At 41.9% G+C, this 18,433-nt stretch overlaps 1 protein-coding gene across 2 annotated transcripts in view; it reads right to left on the bottom strand.

Annotated features, from left to right (window-relative positions):
* Positions 1-9,429: 9,429 nt before the first annotated feature.
* Positions 9,430-18,433, bottom strand: part of PPP4R2 (protein phosphatase 4 regulatory subunit 2) — a 36,269-nt gene continuing 27,265 nt past the window's right edge. For both annotated transcript variants that reach the window (XM_035106620.2, XM_035106616.2), the window contains exons 4-9: positions 17,000-17,093; positions 15,983-16,020; positions 15,164-15,238; positions 14,106-14,249; positions 13,224-13,498; positions 9,430-11,886 (exon numbers count right to left, since the gene is read on the bottom strand). In XM_035106620.2, the coding sequence (XP_034962511.1) occupies positions 11,570-11,886; positions 13,224-13,498; positions 14,106-14,249; positions 15,164-15,238; positions 15,983-16,020; positions 17,000-17,093 (943 nt within the window). In that variant the 3' untranslated portion in view covers positions 9,430-11,569. The remainder of the gene's footprint in view (positions 11,887-13,223; positions 13,499-14,105; positions 14,250-15,163; positions 15,239-15,982; positions 16,021-16,999; positions 17,094-18,433) is intronic.

The following is an 18,433-nucleotide window of genomic DNA, read 5'->3' as shown; positions in this document are numbered from 1 at the left end:
TGAAAGTCTCTGAAAGTACTGAATGAATCACAGTGCCAGACTTTACTCACCAGAGAACATGCTTATAGTAGTTTGAATTTTTTGGAAGTGGGGATGTAACTTTAGGGTTGCCATGTAAAATTTCTGACACCCGCAAAGTTGTGGAGCTTTTTTGGGGAAACACCCCCCACCAAAGCAGTGGTTCCGCTGCTTCTTCCATTGCATTGCCATACATCTGGGTTTTCCGTGACACTTTGCCGATTCAGCGAAATTGTCCCCCGACGCCATTTTTACACTCAAAAACCAGGACATGTCAGGAATTTTCCTGACGTATGGCAAGCCTATACTTGAAATGGGGAAACCCAGCCAGATGTATTATTATTATGTAAATTTAGCTCCCATATCCAGAACCAGAAAAAAGCATGTGAAGCTGTCCATCCAGCAGATAGATAGATAGATAGATAGATAGATAGATAGATAGATAGATAGATAGATAGATAGATGCATTTTATCCCCAGAAACATATGTATTAATGCACTGTATTTACTCTGTTGCAATCAATCCAGACCTGCACATTCATTATGGTTCCATGTACAGCTAAGTTGTGCTGGTCTCGGTGGAGCTTCCAAGCACATAATTGAGCACAGTATTACAAGTCAAAGGAACGAAATCTGCTGAAATAAAAAATATTTTCTACTCTAGATCAGTAGTTTGTAATAAATGGTGCCATAAAAGAGGGGGAAGAGAACCTAGACCTCCAGTAACTCAAACATATTTTTGGCTAGGTTATTTAATAATAATAATAATAATAATAATAATAATAATAATAATAATAATAATAATTTATTTATTTATTTATACCCCACCCATCTGGCTGTGTTTCCCCAGCCACTCTGGACGGCTTCCAACAGAAGTATTAAAATACAATAATTTATTAAACATTAAAAGCTTCCCTAAACAGGGCTGCCTTCAGATGTCCTCTAGAAGTCTGGTAACATGCTGCTATTATTTTCTGCCTTATACACATCCTGACTTTCTGCTGACCAATACCCATTATTTGCTGTTTGCATTGCTTCATTTTTTTAAAAAAAGAGGGAGACGGATCACAACACAAGTGGTCTATCAGTAGCCTTAGCAATGGCTGCCTTTAAATACAAATTTGCATGGCTGCCTCTCAGGCATTTCCAAAATAACGCTGCCAGTATTACCAAAGCCCTGCTAATCCCTTAGCTTCAGATTTTGTTGAGAATGTACCTATTACTATTACAGTACTCACCATCTTAAACGGAGTGCCGGAATTAATAAGTTCACCTATTTAAACAACAAGTAGCAAGCACTTATTTCTGTGCTTTGCGGAACCAAACTCTGCATTAGCAAATTACAGTGTGCCTTTTGCTGGGCTGCCACACAGACCTCCCTGGAGAATTGCTGGGAGACACAAAACACCGTCCTGATACCATCAGACAATTACGGAGATCAAACTTCTCCTCTAGTTAAATAATTAGCTGCTACTAAGCCATCCAGCCGTCACCCAAGGGAGTGCACAAAGGCGCAGGCACCAGACAGGTTATTTGTAAAAAATCAGAGAGATGTTCTTGATTTACAGGCTGTTTAATGTCAACCTGTCAATGGCTTGGCTGAATAAGCATTGCCAGACGACACACTGTACTCCTGCCATTCATCGGCAGCAAGAGACACTTTGCTCCTGGTCCTCAGTTGCATTGTCCCACATTTCTTTTGCTGTGACAACATCTCAGTTCTTTACTGAAAAGCTGGGAACAGAGCCGTCTTTCCCATTGGGTTTACTGGCGCATTGCACCAGGGCGCCAGCCTCTCAGGGGCGCCCCAGCGAGTGGGGGAGCTGCGCGGCTTTGCCGGCGGTCTCCCCTTTCCCTCCTGCACACCCGCCAGCTGCGCCCCACCAACTATATGGCCGGCAGGCGTGCAGCTTCCTTCCCAAGCCCCCGCGGGAGGAGAGCGATCCCCGCAGAGGCTTGGGAAAAGGTCGACAGCTCTGGGAAATGGGGGGTGGGGCACCAGAGGGATCTTTGCGCCACGGCGCCAGATATGCTTAAGACGGCCCTGGTCGGGAACATGGGAAACTGCCTTATACTGAGCCAGACCATTAATCCATCTAGTTCAGTATTGTTTACACCAGGCATCCCCAAACTTCGGCCCTCCAGATGTTTTGGACTACAATTCCCATCATCCCTGGCCACTGGTCCAGTTAGCTAGGGATCATAGGAGTTGTAGGCCAAAACATCTGGAAGGCCGCAGTTTGGGGATGCCTGACAGACAACTGACAGACACCACCTCTCCAGGATTTTATATAGGGTTCTCTCCCAGATTTACATGGAGATGCCAGGGATTGAACCTGGGACCTTCTGCAGGCAGTGCAGATAATTATTATTTATTTATTTATTTATTTATTTATTTATTTATTTATTTATTTATTTATTTATACATACCCCGCCCATCTGGCTGGGTTTCCCCAGCCACTCTGGACTGCTTCCAACAGAAAAATAAAACACAGTAATCTATTAAACATTAAAAGCCTCCCTGAACAGGGCTCTACCACTGAGCTATGGCCTTCCCCCTACTTCTTTATGGGAGGAGCCATAGCTTAGCAGTAGACGAGGTGTTTTTTGTGCCGGAAGCCCCAAAGTTGAGTCCTCACAGCCTCCAGTAAAATGTTCTTAGGGAGCAATTATAGTATCTTATTGTTTATTAAATTTGTGTACCGCCCTATACCCACAGGTCTCAGGGCGGTTCACAGCATAAAATCACAATATAAAAGCACAAAAGACATAATAAAAGCAAAAACAAGAGCAACCCAATAATCCCCTCCTCCAAGTGATAAGACTTCTGTGGAAAATTCTCGAGAACCACAACTGTCATGTCATATTGGGCTCAATGGACATATAGGCTATGCACACATTAGCTGTGTTCCAAGGCATATTTGCACATTGCCATTAACTCCTATTCATGAAATAATAATAATAATAATAATAATAATAATAATAATAATAATAATTTATACCCCGCCCATCTGGCTGGGTTTCCCCAGCCACTCTGGGCGGCTTACAACAGAAAAATGAAATAAAACAATTAAACATTAAAAGCCTCCCTAAACAGGGCTGCCTTCAGATGTCTTCTAAAAATCTGGTAGCTGTTTTTCTCTTTGACATCTGATGGGAGGGCGTTCCACAGGACAGGCACCACCACCGAGAAGGCCCTCTGCCTGGTTCCCTGAAACTGTTCATCTGTGCATGTGCAATGGCTCAAGTTTTCCTTTTGCTTGCATTATGGGAATTATAAGGTCTAAGATATAAACTAAATGTTAATAAATGTACCAGGCAAACACATACATAAGTATATAAATCATGCGTCTGAAATAGTACAGGAGAACAATTCTGAAGCTATTTTGACTCCCAAATTGACCTCAAATATTTCTCTGCAAGGAAGAAGGAAATGGGGAAAGCTTTCTAATTGTCTTTGAACTGTAGGGGCTTACACCTCTCTTTTCTAATACAGTCTGGCAAGTATCTGTTAAGCTGAGCATACTATCAATATGCGTAAGAGATTCAGGAACTGAGTATTTACCATCACAAAATAATGGCCAGTCTGCCCATAAAATGCAATCAGTGACCATTATCAGGTCTCTGACAGACACATTTTCTGCTGTAGACCGCCTCCTCTGCTATTGACCACCTCCTTCTGTGATGTATGTATGATGTTTCAGGGTGGTGGCCTTGGGCTACAGGGTGGGCAATTTCAAAAGTCTATACAGTCATACCTCGGGTTGAGTACACTGTGGGTTGCGTACTTTCGGCTTAAGAATGTGGCGAACCTGGAAGTGTTTACTTCCGGGTTCTGCCGCACGCGCATGCGCAGAAGTGCTCTATTGGCGCTTTGTGCATGTGCGGAAGCGCTGCTCAGGCTGCGTACTTTTTGGGGTGCAAATTGCACCCCAAAACGGATTGAGTATGCAACCTGAGGTACCACTGTATAAGAGCTTGCACACCAATGTTCTGGGTTCCTCCTCCCTCCTGCGTGGGGGGGTGTGAGCACCCCATTGCAACAGTTTAATAAAGATCAGGCTTTGCTTCTTGATATTCTCTGATTGGTCTCTGTTAATTTTTCTCCTACCGATAGAGAAACTATGTAAGGACTCTATACGGGCTCTTAGGTACCCCATAAGGGAAAAGGAGCAGTTTTTTCTTATAACAGTTGGAAGCTGCTTTGAAGGAAAATGCACCAAACAGCAGGATAGCACTGAATTGTGGGTAAGCATAGCTGCCAAGTTTTCCCTTTTCTCGCGAGGAAGCCTATTCAGCATAAGGGAAAATCCCTTTAAAAAAGGGATAACTTGGCAGCTATGGGTAAGACTGTGTGTACAAGGATTCAAAAGCCAGCAACAGGAGCACACCATAGCCAGAGTAAAATGGTAATGAGTACACAGTCTAAGCTGTGTTCCTACCCAGCTGGCATGAATACCAAGACCATTTCAAAGGCAGGAACCAATTTCAAGTGCAGGGCTTGAAACCTGCGGAGTCCTATCAATGTGTTTGAGCAGGGGAACTTCATTTATTCTATTCATATTTCATACTTTTTCTGTGGGTCTCGGGTAGTAATGGAAGCGTCTGTCAATTTTTGTTTTTCCCGGTTTTTATTTATTATTTCCCTACAGTATTTGATAGCTTGTTCACCACTTAATATTTTCAATTGCTGCAGCAGGGAGCAAAGAAACGGAAAAAAATAAATAGAGAAAACATTGTAGTAGATCTGTGGTTCTAAATGTTTAGGTATACTAAATATTAGGATTTAATTAGAACTTGTATGTTATTACTGGGATATAAGACGGTCTCAGTGTGTATTAGAAAGGCAGCTATGCAAGGGGTTCAGGGGTTTAATTAGTGTTTATGTGTAGACACCGTGTGTCAGACTTTGAGGATATAATCATGAGCCATGTGTCTTGGAATGTGTGGACCTACTTCTGAGCATCAGCAATTAGCCAGTGAAGAGTTAATTAACCTAGGCAAATATCCTAGGTGTGTTCCAGTCTTTAATAGGTACCAGCCATTCCAAGAGAACTAGGGGAGGTGTTCATGGTGAATTCTGGCACCTCTTTTTCTAGAAAAATAGCACTGAATTCCTATTGTTGGCAGAGAGCTTCACGGCTAAGTGGGATTGAGTCTGGCCTCCCAGCTCAGCATTCTAGATTGTCTCCAATAATTTTTTTTCTTTAACCTCATTGCTGAGTAACCTCAACAACTATGTCAGAATAGGGGCAGGGGCAGGTAGGGCAAGTTGAAATTATTTCATGTTACTTAAAATGGTGTATAATTATAATTGTATTGTATTCAAGTTACTGTGAAGAATGTTTGAACGAAGGATGAAGGCTTGTAGTTTTCCATTGAAAAGGTGGGGTGAGCTAATCCATATGACTTGAGTCACAGGTTTATGGATAGAGTTTCAAAGTGTTTACTTATGTTAATGAACTAGCCCACAGCACTCAAGAGTCGTGAGTCATTTTGCAAGCAGGCAGGCACAGATCTGCCTGGGCCTTGACCAAAATGCAGCAAGTTGGAAAAGCAGGAGTTATTTTGCTTTTTAGCTGAAAATGCTGTTTTTTGGCAAAGATTTGCTCCTGTGCCTTATGCTAGGATCAATGCGTGCAAGAACAGAACTTTATAACTGAGACAATGTGCCATTTATTGTTTTTGTAAAGTTTAAGCCAAGTTTCTGCAAGTAAAGCTTTAAAACTTATTTTTGTGTGTGCTGAGAATTTATTTCTACACAAAAAGTCAAATAATAATAATAATAATAATAATAATATAATAATAACAATAATAACAATTTATTACTTATACCCCGCCCATCCAGCTGGGTTTCCCCAGCCACTCTGGGCGGCTTCCAACAGGAGACTAAAAATACATTAAAACATCAGTCATTAAAAAACTTCCCTAAACAGGGCTGCCTTCAGATGAGAGAGAGAACTTCCATTGGCAACATTAGTAATCTATAAGGCAGAGACTACAACTTCCAGGAAGCAAGCAGATTCTATGGCGTGTCATGTTGCCACGTCCCTGCCCCCATATACCTAAAAGCCCTAAAGGAGAACAGGGAAGGTAGAGCCTCTTTCCAAGTCACCATCCAGCTCACCCAAGGCAGTAGAGGTAACTAGCGGAGAGCCTTAACAGCAACCATTTCTGGCCCTACAATCAGCCTACAACCATGGGTTGGTGTGAACCCATGACTGGGCCTTCTCGGTGGTGGCTCCCCACTTATAGAAAAAATAAAAAATAAAATAAAATATTCCTGTTTACCCAGGTATTTGATGGCTGAAAGAAACTGTTACTGACAGCCTTGAAATTTTTGCCTGGGAGGGTAAGTGATTGTTTTTAGATGTTAGTGATCCCCTGTGGTTCAGATCCACAGCTTGCAGCTACAAAAAAAACCCCCACCATACATTCATATATTGTGGCCCATACTGTACCTGTGAAAGGCCCTCTCAACTGAGAATGTGCTTAACAAAGACGTTCCTTTTTCAGCAAGCATTTTAAGGTGAGGACGATATAGTTGGATAGTGTTCTTGAAGCTACGAACATGAGTTTGACCAAGCTGCAGGAGGCAGTGGAAGACAGGAGTGCCTGGCGTGCTCTGGTCCATGGGGTCACGAAGAGTCGGACACGACTAAATGACTAAACAACAACAATTCTTTAAAGAAAGCATATGGAGAAATTCTGAATATTCATTCATTCACCTGGAATGAACAAAGAAACAAAACAAATAATGTTTTTAACGTTTTGAGATTTTTCAAAACTTCTTAGTCTTTGCTGCCCTGGGCCCCTTTCAAAGAAAGGGCAGGGTAGTAATTTAATACAGTGGTACCTCGGTTTATGAACACAATTGGTTCCGGAAGTCTGTTCATAAACTGAAGCGTTCATAAACTGAAGCGAACTTTCCCATTGAAAGTAATGGAAAGTGGATTAATCCGTTCCAGACGGGTCCGCGGAGTACTCAACCTGAAGCGTACTGAACCTGAAGCATGGGTGAAATTGGTTCCAGAAGCGTTCATAAACTGAAGCGAACTTTTCCATTGAAAGTAATGGAAAGTGAATTAATCTGTTCCACATGGGTCCGCGCGATCGTAAACTGAAAATTCGTAAACCGAGGTGTTCATAAACCGAGGTTCCACTGTAAATAACAATAAATAATAATAACAACAGTGAGTGACCTATGTGCAGAGAAACAACGATGTGGGAATAGACACTTTTTTCAGGTTTCCAGGTCTTGAGCCATGAAAGGTTTCAAAAACAGACCGTCCTGGAGAGAGACACTCCCAGCCACCAGTTCGTTATTAGCAGCCATGGGGTGTAATATTGAATTAGGTGAAATATTTGGCAGCCATTTCAGCTGGTCTTTTCGTTTACTGCTTTTCTGGATCAGTGATGAGGGGAGGATTGTGTCTGCCTCCCCATAACTGAGACTACTTGTTGAGACCCCCTTTCCCACCTTTTTACCCTTCCTGGAAGGTTTGCATTTTTTCTTTTGGTCTGGAAATTTTTATTTCACATCCGAAGGGCTTCATCTTATCCCATTTTGCTTCTCCCTTGCCAGTATAACCCTTTCCTTTCCTTTCCTTTCCAGCATTCTCCCCCACCCCACCCCTTTCTTCCAAAAATATTTTGGCTCCTCTAATAAAACAAGCATTTGCACTCTCTCTCTCTCTCTCTCTCTCTCACACACACACACACACACACACACACACACACACCTTGAATGCTCCCTGTGACTCCTCTGTTGTGGTTGCTTTTAAGTCCCTTGAATTATATTGTTTTGACTGAACTGTCAGGATTTCAAAACTGCTTGCTGACTGAAAACACATGCAGTCACCAAAAATAGCAAGGCACCTCTCTGGCTGAAGAGAGCCCCGTTTCCCAGCAGAGGGCAGAATGGTCCTGTTTGAATTGGTGATGCTTTTTCCATATGCCACAGCAACAGGGGGTGAGTGAAGAACTACATCAGGAACAAGGGGGGAAGAGAATAAAGATCTGAAATGGGAACAATTGTGGGAGGAGGACAGCAGCACTTCCTATTGGGGCAGGGGCTGCTGAGGTGATGGCAGATTTGGTCTCCAAGGAGCGGAGGGCAATGCAGAGGGGGTCGCCTCACCTTGCCTCAAAGGTAGACCATGTCTGCCTGGAAGACTGCAACCCATATTGGGCTGTAAGCCAACAACTTCTACTTGTGTAATGGGACTACTTCTACCTCTGCAAACACCCCCCCCAAAAAAACCTGTTTTAGAGAGTCCCCCAACTCTCTGGAGCAGGTTTTGAGGCTGCAATAATTTATTATTTATACCCCGCCCATCTGACTGGGTTTCCCCAGCCACTCTGAATATCCAACCAAATATTAAAAAACAGTACAGCATCAAACATTAAAAACTTCCCTAAACAGGGCCGCCTTCAGGTCTCTTCTGAAAGTAGAATAGTTACTCACTGCCTTGACTTCTGCTGGTAGGGCGTTCCACAGGGCGGGTGCCACTACCGAGAAGGCCCTCTGTAAGGGGGGAGAGGAAGTTCTGTTACACAAGCAAAGTCTGGACTGCTTGTGCAACAGCATCTTTGGAAGCAATGCAGACGATCACCAAAAGTCAGAAACAATTAACTTGGGATGTGTCCTCAGCATTCCTATATAAGGTGGTAGTCAAGAACACCACACAGAAATATCTCAGCCAGGATATGTTGTGATTTGTTCCCAATTGCAGAGATCACGGCTTTTTCCCCCCCTTTCCACACGAATTATGAATTATGTGTAAGGCAGTTTACATGGCTGTCTACTGTCGGGAGGAGTCATTGCATTTTAATAGGGCAATAGTGTTTGTGGCTTGGCTACATTCCATAGTCACTCATTGTGATTAATTTAAGTTGCACAGAACACAGCCACACCCCAACAATAAGCATTGCAATTAGGGGTCTGAATTGTTCCAGATGTAAACAGTTACTTGGAAGCAAGTGTCCCTGGATTGAATGGAACTGCTCAATAACAAGGTGCCATCTTTGTGAATTGCCAGTGTCGATGCCCGGGCAATCTATTCTCTTGGAGGAGGAGGAAGTGCTCCAGGGAACGTTGTACTGCACTTTCCAAATCCTGCAAAGAAGAGAATGGGGATTGCCTGGGCAGCAGAACTCATGGACTCCAACAGAAATCAACAGAGACTAAGCACTGACAATGAATGCAAGCTCCCAGGTTTCTATGGAGTCAGCAACTAAATTGTGCCTTTGAAACCAAATCTCAACTGTGCTGTCCAAGGCAGGCTGATTGAAATTAGCTCCGCCATCTAACTAATACGGGTGGACTCCAATTCAGGCTGCCATCTTAGAAGGGGGAAAAGTCTCATTTGAGTCAACAGGATTTACTTCTCAGTAGACATTTACAACTCTGCGCTGTTAAGAATTTATTTTCCAAGCTCCTGCTGCCATTGTATTAGTACATTTATAAATTCATTATTTACAAGACAGTTGAAATCTGGCATCAGTGGGTTCTGTTAAAAATAACAATGTCAAAAGAGCACAGGTGCTTAAAGAATAGGTTTATTAACAATATTTTCACAAACAAACATCTAAAGAAAAAATCAGAAATCTCTAAAACGTAAAATTTGTTCTCATTGGCAAAATATCCCTGAAGGAAAAAAAAAGAGCAAAAAAGGGAAGGTGAGGGGAGAAAAATGTTTTATAGCCTTGGACTTTTGGAAAGAAATTCTAATTTCTAAGTTTGGTTTTAGTGCTACTTAATGCTTATTACACACACCCAACCCTCTGCAGAAGAGGAAATGGAGAATAACTGATTTTTCCTTTGTATACAGAACAGCAACTGAACTTAATTCATAAGCATCCCCTTGTCTGAACCTGACAAGACAGCACAGTTTATTACCACCGTATAAATATGCAAGCTCAGCCAAATTATTCTGGAATACAAACAGAATTCAGTCCCACCCTTCTCCAAAAGGAAGCACACCGTGGAAGTACAAGAATTGTTAGCATGCATTTTTGATGGTTATTTTTGTACTCCATGGTATGTGACTTCACCTCCAAAAGGGGGGGTTCCTTTTATATTTTGATTAAAATGTACTCAAACATTTTATAACATTAATATTTATTGCTTTATATGAATACTGTATTGAAAGCCCAAGCATTCAGTTTACACACAAATTATACAATTATATACCGTTTCACAATGGCAGTGAGCACTCTTTACAATCTACAAAAAATCTACTTTACAGAAATTTAAAAATTCTAAATATCAAAAAGGTACAGTTGAAGAAACAGGTATAAATTTGGCAGCCAGTAAATGAGACTGGAGGTTTGCATCTTGAATGTTTTTTACATGTTTGGTGCCGGGGGGTGGGGTGGGGGGAGAGAGAGACAATATGAAGAATTTAAAGCAGTCATTGTGCTTTGAGCTGGCTTTGGAAAAGAAAGGGTTAACACTGGCTGTCAAAGTAACATGTTTAAAAATATTTAGTGCACTTTCAAAATGATGTACAAATTATGGTAGTTCCTATGTATGCCTACAAACGCTAGTCAGCCGTTCACCTCAGGTACATAACTAGGGGAATAGTCTTGAAAATGTTGCAGTCTCTTGTTCCAGTCTGATCTCCCTACTTTGAAAAAGCTATCGGAGAAAGGCCGAAAATTCTCCAGTTCAGAGACACTGTCTTCCTCAGGCTTGCAAGCATTCCCCCTACAGAAAGCTAAAACTGAAGGCTGTCCTCAACACATTTTCTCAGAATTAAAACTTTTCATTCAGGCACCTCAGAAATGTACGCAAGTGTTTTGCTACAGCAGTTCTGTTGGAATGTATTTAAACCGGGTACTTTCAACGGCTTTCGGATCTTCAGGATACCAGGCGGGCCAAATTTTATTTGGTTTATTCGGAGGTGAAAATGTTGCCTTCTGTGAAATGAGCTCAAATATTTCCATTAAAAAAACAACACCATACATCTTAAGAGTGAGATAATAGGTTCTCTTTAGATTAGCATGTTTTCAAGCATTGTGTGTCAGGTGTGTAGCTTTTTTAAAAAGTACACAATGCAGTCAAATGAAAACCTGAAAACCAAAAAGAAGCCTACAATTCACAAGTTGAATGTTGAAACTGTAACCAAAAGAGAGGAAAAATATTTGCTATAGCATTATTATTACTTGGAGGGGGCGAGGGGGAGAAGAGACAAGATGGGACAAAAGCTTCCTTGCGTACAGATAGCTAAGCATGGTAATCTCCAAAAAGTTGTCAAAATTATAATTACCTTCCAGTTTAAAAACTTTTAATTCTAAATAAAAAAACTATACACAGACCACTGATTTGACCATACTGAAATTTCAGCGGTAAAGCAGGACCTGAAAGGAGCTGCTATTTCACAGTTCTTAATTAGTACAGCTCTTCAGGATTTAACTCAATGACAAGTTCAATTTACAGCCTGCTTTTTGTTGTAAAACTAAAGGTCCACTTTTATTACATAAAATTATTTATACAGTGTAAAACCAGAGCCTTATGGAAAATACTGCCTCTAAGTGTATTTAAATTATTAATCCTGTTCCATAGGTTCTTCTGCAGCTTCTGTGGCTTCATCGCTGTTTTCCATAGGGGTCTCTGCCGCCATTTCAGGAGTTTCACTGGCATACAAGCCCAATTCTTCCGTCTCACTGCAGCCAGCTCTGCTACTGACAGACCCACTGCTTTCACTGTCTTCAGAAGGCAAGTCCTTCTCTGCTTGAGTCTCATCAGATTCCTCCATTTGATTATTCTCCTCAGAAACGTCTTCTTTCACAGTTAAGGAAGTATTATTGTCTTTATCTTGATCTTTTCTTTCTGGAATAATCTCTCTGGGCGTCATGAGGGATTCTGGAATAGGGTTAGAATTTAGCGTTAAGTATCGAGAGTTCAAGTTCAACCCAAGCAATATAGTTGTTATACCCAGAAATTATTCTTTATTTTCCTTCACCAAAGTAGCGACTGTGTACAGTACACACACAATAAAGCTCTCTCCTCCCAATCCATGCATATGCATCCATTGTCATAATCTCTGCCGCAAAGGAACCAATTAGCACAGCGACTGTTTTAGGCACGTCTGATATGCGTGCGACCGCGAGCATTGGGCCGAACCCAGAAGTGACCCAGCAACATCACAAAAAGGGGCATAATGGGGTGGGGGGCAGAACAGGGTGTTTGCAAGCTTTTTCATTGGTGTTTCAAATATACAGTAATACCTCCGCGAACGTCCGCCTTGTCTGGCATCCATTCCGGCGAATGTCCGCGGCAAACCCAGAAGTACCGAAACAGGTTACTTCCGGGTTTGTCTCTTGTGCATGTGCAGAAGCGCAAACTGTTCCACGCGCGTGCGCAGACATGGCGCTTTGCCGTGTCCTTTTCGGCTAGCAGCCAGGGCTCCGGAGCGTAAAACGAGGTACGAATGTACGCAACTTCACTTAAACATGTGGTGCCTCGGAACGTAACCCCAGTGTAAATTGCGAGTTTCCTGCAGCACACATATACACACTGAGTCGCCCAACCAGAGATGAGTCGTGGTATCTTGTAGCCTGAGCAAGCAAATTCTGCACTGCCCCTCAGTGATAGAACTATAATAAAGGGAGTCCTGGACAATTTGCTATGATTTAATAGCAGCTTGTCAACTGAGGTGGTTCACTTCCCCTGGCCTAATGGCAGAGTCAGTTCTGAACCTACCCAACAGAGGAAAGGAGAAGCAAGAATTAATCTGTTTCAACTCCACTGTGACGTAGCATCCTCTTTGCCCTTAAGGCCAAGAAGGGGGAAATCTCCATCAGGGTGACCAAGTAGCAGACCATACCTGGGTGAACTCAAGGTTTGTGGGAATACTATTTTAGACGCATATTCCCAAACCTAATCTACAAACATACCTTCAAATTTGTGTTCTGGCATGAGCTGAGCTACCTGCAATTTTGGATAAGTTACTGAATGCAACAGATTCTGCACAGAGTTTAAGGGGCAGTCTCTATGGATACTGGTTTCTCCACTACCACACATAACAAGACCAACATTAAGATCCTCTCATTCCTTCACTTCTTCCCCCCAGTTATTTATTTAATTCAATGTTAAGCATCTTCAAATGTAGATTGATGGGAGTTTCTGAATTCAAGCCATATTCCCAAGTACAAAGAAATTTTCTTATATGAAATAGTGATATTCAATGAGCGATATACCTTCCTCCTCTTCCTCTTCTTCTTTACAATGTTGCCTCTCACAAACTGTTTCTTTCTCTTTCTCTTGGGATTCAGAGGGTGTCTCGGTCTCTTCTACCATTGCTGAACAAACATCGCTGGAGCCACTTTGGTTGGAGGTCCCTTCAGCTTCCTCCTCTTTGTCAAATTTAAGTCTTTTTACCTCACGCTCCTCAACTTCGGCTGGATCTTCGTCAGGGTGTTTATTTTTTACAGAACTGCTTTGGACCCTTTCGGGTTCAGATGCCGACGTTTCACTGAAAGAGAAGAATTGATGTGGACAAAAATCTTCATATCTCTTATCAACAGGCAGGCAGAGGCATATGGCTTTTACAGTACTAGTCTCCTTGGGTCGTTTCAATATCTGCTACTCTGCTCAAATGTGTGTTTATTATAATTTATAAAGGATAAAAGCAAGATTGTGGTGTCACATCTCCACATTGAGTTCTATGACAGGACTATCTACCAATAAAACTCCGCTAGGAAATGTGGATCTCAATAGTTAAGGTTATTAGTTCTTCAGTTTACACTTTATAAAATTCCTCACTATCCTCAGACGTAATTGAGTAGCCTTACTGATGTTCATGGTAACAACTGGGTCACTCTGGGGTACATTATTTATAAATAGCATCCTACTGTTCTGATCTAGCGATTTATGGAACAGGTTCAACTTTAGGGATAGCCCATGTCCACAAGAAATCTGTGTGTGTATACGGAGTACATCGAAATATTCAGCTCAGAGCACAAGCATGTCAAGAGATCCAAAGAAAACATACATACAGCCTGACTGATGGAAGGTGGATTGAAAATTATAAACCTGTCTATGGGAAACACAAAAACCAACCAAATACTCCTCTTACAAACCTGCTAATTTTCTCTTCTGCTTGTGAGAGACCTGACTCTTTATTTTCTGGGCTGTCTGGTAAACCGTTCGTTGTCATTGGAGGTGACAAAGAAACATTTGGTCGATTGATGGGTCGGGGTGTTCCAGGACCATTTATATTGGATCTGCAAAAACAGGAATTTTTTACATCTTAGGAAACAAATTGCTACTGAATCGCAAGACTTCTTGGATCTGTGGTTCAAGACAAGGAGGTTCTTTTGCTTCATACTATTTTGACAGGAAGATAGCTACATGCTTGTATTTGGACAGTTTTGAATATGATCACATAATGAAAGCAGGGAGAATCTAAAAGCATAATCTTAAGTACAGCTACTTTGAAGTAAGTTCCATTGCACTGCATGGGACTTCCACCTAATGAGCGAGTCTAGATTGCAGCATGGATCTCTTAATTTCAGGAAGCAATGGAAATGTTTTAGAAAATGTTTGAGTGCCAAACATACTACAGTGGTACCTTGATTTGAGTCCAGGATCCATTCTGGAGCCCCAGATGCTCGGTGAAAGGGACGCTCGACAAAACGCTGCACTGCACATGTGCACGAAGCGGTTTGTGCTTCTGCGCCAGTGGCAAACCTGGAAGTAACCCATTCCGGTACTTCCGGTATTGCCGAAATGGACACTTGATGGGGCAGACGTTCACAGAGCTATTACTGTATTATTAGATGAAGCCACTTCCCATTCTTTTAACTTCTTATTCCGAAATCTGAAAATTTTCTCCCCAATTCATCTTGTCTAATTGCATTTAAATTTTGATCATTTTTTTCAACATGTCAAACCATTTTATGGAGTTCTACATTTCTTTCAATCTACGAGAATCTAAATAAGCTGTAAAAAGAATAGGCCTAGAAAGGCATCTTGCTAGAGATTTTCTCAGGGACACCAATAAACCTGGACCATTTATATATGAATAAACCTGGTCCTTCACAGAGGTTACCTTGGCATTACAGGATAAAGGACTGATCAAAAAGATCATAAGATTTTATTTTTCAGAGTACTGTTTTCCTTAAGCACTTTCTCTTACCTCTCAGAATAGCTCGGCGAGTTTCCAGGAAACATCACGCCATTCATCCTGTTTAAACTATTGGGATTGTTTTTCCTACAAGAAATGAAAGTGTTGTTAAGTCTTGCGAACTGCTTGTGGAATGCTTCTAACAAAGATGATTGGTTGTTGTTGTTTTTTTTAAAACCTCCAGAGTTTCAGAACTCTCTTAAGTATTCTTCATTCCTTATGTTAACACACATATATCAAAACTGTGCAATTATTTGCCAACCAGCATTTTTACATTTTGAATGTCTGTCCTCTCCACGTTATGTGCTTTGGGATCAATTTTGGGCCTGAAAATGCTGCCCTCCACAAGACAAAAGATGAAACGCATGCAAATATGCAAGCAGCTTCATGTGGCAAGTCGCCCATTTGCAATGAAAACAAAACTGCCAGTATCATAATACCATTATACAAATCTATGGTGAGACACCATATTTGGAATACTGTGTAAAGTTCTGGTTGTCTCACCTCTGCCCCCCACCCCAAAGAAGAGTTGGAAAAGGTTCAGAAAAGGGGCAACCAAAATTACAAGGGGGTAGAAGGACTCCCCTATGAAGGAAGATTGCAGCGTTTGGGACTTTTTGGTCTTTTTTAGAGTAAGAGGCAACATGATAGTTTATAAAATTGTGCATGGCACACATGGAGAAAGTCGAGAAAAGGTTTTCTCCCCATCTGATAACACTGGAACTCATGGACATCCTATGAAGCTGACTGCTGGAAGATTCAGGGAAGATAAAAGAAAGCACTTCTTTATGCAGTGCATAGTCAAAATACGGAAAACAAGGTCACACTTACTCTGAAGATGGATATACACAACTGACAACCATGACATTCTGGAAGACAAAAAAAAGACAAGAGGCCAGGTTTTTTTAGACAAAGGAAAGTATTTCTGGCTTTCATCCTTGCTATGGAGTGACTGTGCCTTTTGCAACATACACTTCTTCCAGAAATGAACACCAGAGCCCCATGCAAGGTCCTGAACAGCATCTTTTAAATAAAGTCTATTGAGAAAAAGTCTTCTGGCTAGCTTCTTCAAACGAGTAAGCAACATTCATCTTCCACCCCACACTATTGGCACGATGGACCAGTATGCCGGGTTACTAACCAGAAGGTTGGTGGTTCTGGCCCACCCAGCGAAGGCTCAGCGACAGGGGATTGGTGGTGGGACGACAAAGAGGGAGAAGACTGGGAGGAGGTGTCAGAAACTGAGGACATAACAGGGCTTAGTGAGCGGGAACAGTCTGTGGTAGAGAGTAGAGGGGAAGGAGGAAGTCAAGAGGCAGAGGCGAGGGTGTCTCCTGCTGCAACAAGCTCCCCTCCCTGCTGGTCTACCAGAACCAGGAGAGGCATGAAGAGGGCAGAGAAGACACAGACACAGTCTCCTATTGCTTGGGGAAAACCCTGGAGAGGAGGGGACAGGCAACTGTGGGGAGGTGGAGACCTTCAATCTGAGCAACTGCTTCATGGGGGCAAGACCTGCTGGAGATGAGTTGCTGTGCTCATTAGGCCTGACACTCCAGGGCAGATCTTGCTTTTGCTAATGAAGTGTTATAATTTTTTGCAGGCTTGCTCCTGAGAGTCACATGCTACTTCCTCCATACCACTTGGTACATGAGAATATTGAACATGAATGAACCATCTAAGATAAATAGTAGAAGGCAAATAATGGCGAACTCTAAACAATGGCTAAAGACAACCACTCATTTGGGGTAAAATTACTGTTGACCATAATTACTGTTGACCATAACACAACCATCCTGAGGATATTTGCTAAATGGTACAACTGCCATTTTGGCCATAAGATGACATTACCTTTTCTACTCCTCTGAGAAATTTGTCTGTTCCTGTGTAATTCCTCCTTGGATCTGTCAGCAGTTCACAGAGTCGCTGAATAGTGAAGGGGATACTAGAACAAAATACAAACAAGTTTTAAAAAATTTAATTAATGGAAAAGGAACAACCCTGATAATTTTGTCCACTGAGTGCTTAACTACACATAAATTCAACACTATCCCATTTAGTACCTCTAGGATTGTGCTAGGCTTTATGGACAATAGATGGCACTGTAGCATCACAAACTCATTTGCTGGCCAATGAATTCACTTCAGAATTCCTCAGGATGCTCAAGGTAATCAGAAAAGGTTCACATGATCAGGAGTTATGTACCAGTAAGCATTATTCTGGTGCCACCACCATAAATTAGATAACATCCTCATCACCTGTTTCTTCTGAAAGATTGTTCAAAATCTTAGTGGGAAAATGGTAAGGCCTAAAAATCTCATATACACCTCACACTAAATAAATGTGAAAAGCAGACCAGGGTTTTCATTAGGGTTTTTTTTAAAAAAACAAATAAATAATAATAAGCTAACAGTGTAAGCTTCAAGGCACAAATGGTACGGTAAAGAACGATATAAAAGACAAAATACTGGTTTCAAACAAGCTCTTCCACCCCACAGGTATTTGGTTTGTTTGTTTGTGAAAAACATGTGCAAAGATATCTGAGCCTAATAAACCCACCACATAAAACGCCAAAAAAACTTGCTATGAGGCTAGTGGAAATTGAATTTCCCCCCTTTCTACTTTGAGATTAACATTTTTAAAAGAAGGTAAGCAATAATATGTAAGGAGAGCTGGATGAAGCCAGGTTTAAAAAAAGAACATGACAAAGGTTTATATACTAGTGCCAACACAATTCTCAAATTAATGGACCCTGAAGAGAATGATACTACAGAGGTCAGAATCACTGGACCCAAAAATATTTGCAATTTACTAATATTGCAAGTGGTGTTTATACAGTGGTACCTTGGTTCTCAAACTCATCAGTTCCAGGAGTCTGTTCAACTCCCGAAACCAATTGAAGACCAAGGCGCGGCTTCTGATTGGCTGCAGGAGCTTCCTGTACTCAATCGGAAGCTGCAGAAGCTGTGTCGGACATTCGGCATCCAAAAAACGTTCGCAAACCGGAACACTCACTTCTGGGTTTGCAGCGTTCGGCAGCCAATTTGTTCGGCAACGAAGCTGTTCGAGAACCAAGGTACCACTGTACAGTCGTACCTCGGGTTACGACCACCTCGGTTTGCGAACAGTTCGGGTTACGAACTGCGCAAACCCGGAAGTGTTTTCGTCGCGCGCGCGCGCGCATAAACCACACGCAATCGCGCGCTTTGCGCATGCGCAAAATGGCGGCGCCCATCGCGCTCGGTTTGCGAACTATTCGGGTTACGAACTGCGATCCGGAACAGA

This window comes from Zootoca vivipara, chromosome 2 (genome assembly GCF_963506605.1).
Source record: "Zootoca vivipara chromosome 2, rZooViv1.1, whole genome shotgun sequence".
NCBI classification, from domain to species: Eukaryota; Metazoa; Chordata; class Lepidosauria; order Squamata; family Lacertidae; genus Zootoca; species Zootoca vivipara.
This window is presented reverse-complemented; position numbering and strand designations above follow the sequence as displayed.